General features: G+C 32.9%; 1 protein-coding gene across 2 annotated transcripts; it reads right to left on the bottom strand.

Annotated features, from left to right (window-relative positions):
* Positions 1 to 501: 501 nt before the first annotated feature.
* Positions 502 to 6,423, bottom strand: LOC125052962 (ras suppressor protein 1-like). 2 transcript variants are annotated; one of them, XM_047654076.1, is made up of 6 exons: positions 5,936 to 6,423; positions 5,370 to 5,660; positions 4,187 to 4,269; positions 2,517 to 2,631; positions 2,017 to 2,149; positions 502 to 1,631 (listed from the first exon to the last, which is right to left on the bottom strand). In XM_047654076.1, exons 1-6 carry the CDS (start codon positions 6,063 to 6,065, stop codon positions 1,529 to 1,531), a joined length of 855 nt encoding a protein of 284 aa, XP_047510032.1. In that variant the 5' UTR covers positions 6,066 to 6,423; the 3' UTR covers positions 502 to 1,528. The 2 variants fall into 2 exon arrangements, with proteins under 2 accessions (XP_047510032.1, XP_047510034.1); XM_047654078.1 differs by having other exon boundaries at positions 5,370 to 5,457; positions 5,936 to 6,036.
* Positions 6,424 to 6,593: the final 170 nt, after the last annotated feature.

Below are 6,593 nucleotides of genomic sequence, written 5' to 3'. Positions count from 1 at the left end.
GTACTTAACCGGGTACAAGGTATCCCCCTATATATTAATCTGCCGCGCTTTAGTAAATCCCGAAATCCCCTACCATTAAATGTATAAAGGTTAAGTCAATAAAAGACAATACTATGACATTTCAACTTAACGATCTCAGCGGCCTTTATTTCATTATCTCTGCGTTTAGTCACAGACTCGTATTCTGTTTTTGTAGTTAATACATTGACGAGATTGTGAGGCATTCGGTAATTTAGATTTATATTAATTTTAGTCAAACAAATTATTTGGCTTGTGTAGAGCCACGGGAAAACATAAAAATATAATTAGTGATTGTATGGAATCTCTTACTTGATATTTGTCAATTAGACAAAAGAATATCAGATTCCAAAACGTTTCTTCCATAAAGAAGTCACGATCTTCTATCAACATTTAAATGGATTAGATGAAATGTTATAAAACTTGAGAGATCGAAGGATAAAGGTATATATATCTAAATGATGGCGAACAAAAATAAAGTCCTTATTCTTAGTAATATTGTTTAATGTTAATTTGTATGTATACATTTTGTAAGTATGTATATTTAATTTAAGAATAATTAAACACCAATTTTGTAAGATTTCTGATAGGATTTCCTGCTGTTTTTAATTGAATTAAGACGAGCCAAAATTCCTCAATTCTTCTGTAATTTTGAATCTGCTTTTCTCGATGATAACTCGTTTTATATATTTTTAATAATTTCAAAAGTTTAACAATATTAAAAAAATACAAACAATCATCGAGTAAAGAAAAGTGAATTTTGGTAATGTTTATATAATAGCACCATAAAATGTAAATAAGGCACTTTGAATAATGTGTGAAATATATTATTATAAGACTGATTTCCTAGTTTGATTAAAAAACTAATTAAAATTTTGTTTTATTTTTACCCAACTACATTAAAAAAGAAAACAATTAGTCCACATAGACAATCATGCGTTATTTGGCAATGCGATAAGTGTTTGTTTACACTGCACAGATAACATGCTCCAGTTTTTGTTGCACAAATTTTATGGCACATTGTTGATTTAAATACTATATAATCTGCTTCGAATCTAACCTTAATTAAAGATATTACCATGGTAACAAACAGTAAATGTAATCCACGTTTTATAATTCGGATATAGTTTTTATAAAATTTGATTACTATCACAATAACAAATATATATTTTATTTTGTACAAAACTATAATTAAGACAACAATCTATGAGATGTTTTCTAACATAAATCGTTAATTAATTAATAAAAATATATTTTTTATCTTACCCTAAATATAAATTAGTATAAAGCATACACAATTAGAACACAACACAAACCATCAAAGCCATGTTGGTTTCTGTCAATTTTTAAAAGTCATTAACTCAGTTGTCAGTTTTTGACAGTTTGTTAAGGTATTGTCTATTACTTAAATGCGAATTTAATGAAATTATGTATTTAGTAAAAATAATCCAGGAATTAGGTTTGTCAAGAAACCTTGTGAAAATATTTTGGTGTAAAACGGTGGATCTTATTAATTTTGTTTAGAAGATTTTTTTGCTCTCTTGGGAAGCGGCAACGAAGGCAGCGTGTGAGGCGGCGGAGGTGGCTTTGCAGACATGTGTCGACTGTACAGACTGAAATTATCAAATAAAATTGAACTTAATATATGTGCCTTATATAACCCGACCGAGTGCAATCTTGGGTTGTCTTCCTAACTTGGAAAAACTTTTGGTTAAACCCTTTAAGTTAAAATTTATTTAGGAATATTTTTGTTGCCAGAGGTTTGATCAGCAGCGAAACAATAATTGGACAGAAGGCTTCAAACTTTCTAACTTTCACTTTCTCTAGTTTCTGTGTAATTTTTTTGTTGTAATTTTATTATATATGTAATATGTATATAGTATGCATAAGTATGAATAACTCCTGAACATATTTTAGTGCAATTTTCAGCTCAGTGTGCTCAGAAATATAAATTGAATAATATATTTGGCACTATTATAACTTAAGAAAATGACTCACTCTCTGTACGTCTCGGAACGAAGATAGTCCAGCACATGAGAGGGTCCCAGTTTCAACCGATCTTCAATGGGAGGAACCCAAAAGTTACTTTCAAGCCTTAGCACCGACTCGTTACTTGCGAGCTCCAAGAACCCTGATAACATAATATTCATTGAGAAGTTTTTCTACTCCAGTATTTCCCAAGGTGCGGCGCACGCCCTACAGGGGGGCAAAAGGCTAAGCTGGGGCATTGCACAAAAAGGTTGGAAAACACTGTTCTACACCATAGATTACTTTAACATAGTAAAAGACTTCAAGATTATTGTTGAACTATAATGACATCACAGTGTTATCAACGTGAGTGACGATCACATAAAAAGGTTATTCTAAATTAAATTAAGTTAAATCAATATTGGTGCTGTGGTTTTGGTTATTCATGTAAATTTTTAGTATATTTGAAGTTTAGTTTTACTAATTACTTTTTTGTCAAAAATCAGTTTTAGCATTGTAATTAAAATGACCTATTTCTGGTGGCAACACAACAAGTATATTTCCTTGTAAATGTAACTCCCTCAATTTTGTCAACTGGCCTAACTCTCCAGGTACTTCAATCAGATCATTCTGTGCCAGGGATAACTGCAATAAAGAAATGTAAATATAGCATTTTATTGTATTGTAAATATTGTTTTCAAAACATTGAAATGTTTTTTAAACTTTCAATATTGTTTTGCATTTTCTGTAAAATATCGGAGGAGGCGAAAAGGGGCGCCGAGGGAGCTCTACTAAGCAGCGCAGGGAGAGTATGTGGGATAGTTTCTACAGAATAATAAGAAGGACGGAAAGGGAAAAACATACCCCTCATTCATGTCGGCAATTACCTTACAGAGTAGGAGTCGACCAACCTATTAGCGCAGGCGTACTTTCCGGATTACACTTCTGGGGGGATAATGACGACCACAGAGCTATCAGGGCGCTAGCCAAAGAGCTCGGTGAAGAAGGAAGTAACGCAGGGAGAGGAGGTAACATAAATAGCCAATTGTATATTGGATCTTGTGCATAAGTGGAGCGAGAGGAGCAAACATAGCTTTGCGCCTCACAAAACCAATGCGACGGTGGTGACACGCACTGACACCTGAAACGAGCGCTATGTGGGGGGCGAAACCTCCTCAGTCACAAAAATGTTTTTTTTTAAAGATGCAATTGCGGCATACAAACAAATCAAGACAAGGCGTTTCGCACCTCACATGGCGCAGATCCTGACTGGCCACGGGGCTTTTGGACACTATTTACACAGACTCAAACTGAAGACAAGCCCCGCGTGTGACTGTGACGACAGAACCGACCAAACGGTGGTTCATTTACTTGTTGACTGTGCGAATTTTGAAAGGGCCAGGTGCGATCTGGAGCTCGATACTGGCATGAGGGTATCCCGGGATGGGTTATCCGACATGTTACTTGAGCACAGATCGCAGCAGGAAAAATTCTGCGGCAAGATTGTCACAAAAATAGCACGAGAGGTAACGCGGGTAGCGCCGGGCAGCTGGCTCCGACTCGCCCATAAATATTATGACGACATTTCCGGAGTAGTTGTCGCCCGGGCCCGGCGGGAGACGCCAACCCTTTAAGATAATAATGTCCCTTTTTAAGAAAAGGGAGATCTCTCCCTGCTGCTTAGCCCCTCGGTCACATATATCTGATAGGCTAAGATGTAGAGGTCCCTGTATATTTAAAAAAAAACTGCTATCGCGAGTAGTATTTTTTCGATTCCAAATTAAATAAAATACACAATTACAAAAATATTATGATTGTTAATTTTAGTTATTTATTTTATTTTAATTAAATTATTACTCTTAATTCTTAATTTTAGTAACTAAACCTTTAATATTATTCAAAGTTTGTGACTATATATATGTAAAAATTATAAACTTTAATTAAACTTGATATATTTTTTCTTAATTTAATTTTAATTCAATAATCGTTGGTATCGGTATCTGAATCAACGATATTTCTATAAGAGTATCAGCATCAGTATTGTATCGGCAAAAAAGCGTATTGATGCATCCCTAATAATAATAATCTCTGATAAGCATGCAACATTTCAATATTTTTTTAAATTTTGATAAATATGTCTAGTCTAGAATTCAATCAATATGTACACTAATTGTCAAAGCAATATAAAAATTATACATACAATCTGCAGATTTTTCAAGTTTCCAATCTCAGCTGGAAAATATTCAAAGTCATTGTCTCCCAAATAAAGTTCTCTTAAGCTTTCTGAAAAATAAACATTTAAAATAAATAATTATCCTTTCCCAAAAAAATTCACATGTGTAACTACTTAAATAGATGTTTTACCAAAGATAATTAAAGTAAACAAAGAAATAATAGTTACCTCACTATTAATAATATTAATTGATACCAGAAAGCTTTACAATTACCAGACAAGGGATTACAAACTTAATAATTAAGGCAGTCAATTTGTTATTTTCCTTACAGTTTTTCATTTATTTGCCAGTAGTATCTATCTCATATCTACTTATATATACAATTTTGTAAGAATAACTGAACTTGAAAATATGTGGTTATTTTATTGCATACTGCAACAAATATTCTTCAATTGTATTGCAAATTACAAGTAATTGTGAGTAAAGAGCACCTTAAGTGACATTTAGTCTATCTATACTACACGTATAGGCAATGTATCTCAGCAAAACAAGGAAACAACAAAATTTTGACAAGAAAACATGTAGGACGCTGATTACCTACATGTCTTCCCAAATTTTCCTATGTGAGGATTTATAGTGGTAAGTTCCAGAAATGACAATTGACATGAACTACAGGAAGTCAAAATCCCATTTGTTGTTGACATACAGGAGTATCACCTAAATTTTATTAAATAACAAGCTGGCCTGGTGAACATTGTACCGCCTAACTGTCAATTCTTGATTTTTTTAAAATACTTATTCTGCTATTCGGGACACCAGTCTAGCTAGTAAGATAAAAAAAATAATAAGAAAACAAATACATTATGTCAAAAAATAAAAATTTACCTCCCCGGAACCCCGCCACTAACACTCGAACTTTATATTATGGTATTAAAGTTCAAATTGGCTTTTAAGTATTATTACAAATATTTTGTATGGGAATATAGAATAGTGTTGTTTTTAGAAGTTTTCACTCAATTTTTTTCTCTGTAAGAACCATCCTCGTACTTCAAGGAATATTAAAAAAAGAATTAGCCAAATTGGTCCAGGTGTTGTTGAGCTATGCGCTTACCAACACATTTTGGAATTCATTTTTATATTAAATAGTATAATATTTAAGAAGGGTGATATTTGGAACTAATTAATGTCAATAAAATTTACAAGACTTACCCATCTTAAAGAAATTTCCAGGCAATCTAGTATGTGTCAGATTATTATAAGAACAATCCAAAATTTCCAATACAGTACAAGCTCCAAACTGTTGAGGCAATTCATTTAAGCTATTATGGGATATATTGAGAACTCGTAGTTTGGGTAGAGAAGTCAACTTGTTAGGTATTTCATCAATCCGATTGTAGGTGACATCCAATATCTCCAAGTTAATCAAATAATAATCAATCCCACATACATTTTTGAGCTTATTATGACTTAAAGTTAATCTTGTAATATTTTTCAACTTAACTAAAACAATATTACAGTTACAATTAATTTATGTCTATGGTTAAGAGAGGAAACAAACAAAAATTAATTGTAAAGTATAAGCGAAGGTGGAGGTGAAGTCATCATTAAAAATAAATCCTATAATATATAATAATCAGCTACCTCACTTAAAGGATAATTATTCGACGGGATTACATTTTAAAAAATAATAATGATTTGTAATGCTGTTGCGAAACTACTCTGTTGAAACTAGTTTTCGTACAAATAAGGAAAACCAGTTAGGAATGCATACTTACATAAGCCTGGTATATCTTCCAAGAAATAAAGTCCTCTATGAGCCAGATCTAATTCTGGATTATTAATTTCTTTGGCTTCTTTAATAACTTTTCTAGCCGCCAATATTTCGTAAAATGGGTCTATAGCCATATTGGTGTCGAAAAGTATTCTACATACACTACCGCTTTTGCGTAATGGGGACCCGTAATGGTTTTATGTTATAAATGCAGTTTTATAGTCCTTAAGAAACTAAAACATAAAGTGCAAAAATGTTTGTTCTACGACCAAAACTGACAATGTTAAGGGCAAAATACTGAACAAGGTTTACTGAACGCGCGAAATGCGAATGCAAGCGATGACGGGGAACCTTAAGACTTAAGTTGGCGGGCGGGTGTTGACAACCTGAAGCCAGGCAGTTATCGTACCAGGGCCGTAAAATTATCGTATATGTGATCCATCAGCATTCTGATGCGTTTTTGTGTTTGTACATTAACGCTTTGTTCATCTGCTGTAGTTGCCTTGTGACAGCATAAGTTCCTAATAGAAAAATAAGCCAATAGATGGCACTGACACTAAGAACTGTAATTGTTATTGGGCTATCTGTGTAATCATCAAATTTTTTATCAGACTGGAAATTATCGTACAATCTGCGTACGATAGTCATGTACCATCGTACAT

Source organism: Pieris napi, chromosome 10 (genome assembly GCF_905475465.1).
Source record: "Pieris napi chromosome 10, ilPieNapi1.2, whole genome shotgun sequence".
NCBI classification, from domain to species: Eukaryota; Metazoa; Arthropoda; class Insecta; order Lepidoptera; family Pieridae; genus Pieris; species Pieris napi.
The sequence above is the reverse complement of the archived record's forward strand: the minus strand, read 5'-3'. Positions and strand labels throughout refer to the sequence as shown.

What these genes read in the sequence shown, in the direction of transcription:
- LOC125052962 (XM_047654076.1), bottom strand. Translation starts at nt 6,065, where the DNA reads ATGGCTATAGACCCATTTTACGAAATATTGGCGGCTAGAAAAGTTATT. An exon ending in GGAAGATATACCAGGCTTAT is followed by an intron (nt 5,661 to 5,935) that starts GTAAGTATGCAT and finishes ATATTGTTTTAG; the next exon opens with TTAAGTTGAAAAATATTACA. An exon ending in TGGAAATTTCTTTAAGATGG is followed by an intron (nt 4,270 to 5,369) that starts GTAAGTCTTGTA and finishes TTTATTTTTCAG; the next exon opens with AAAGCTTAAGAGAACTTTAT.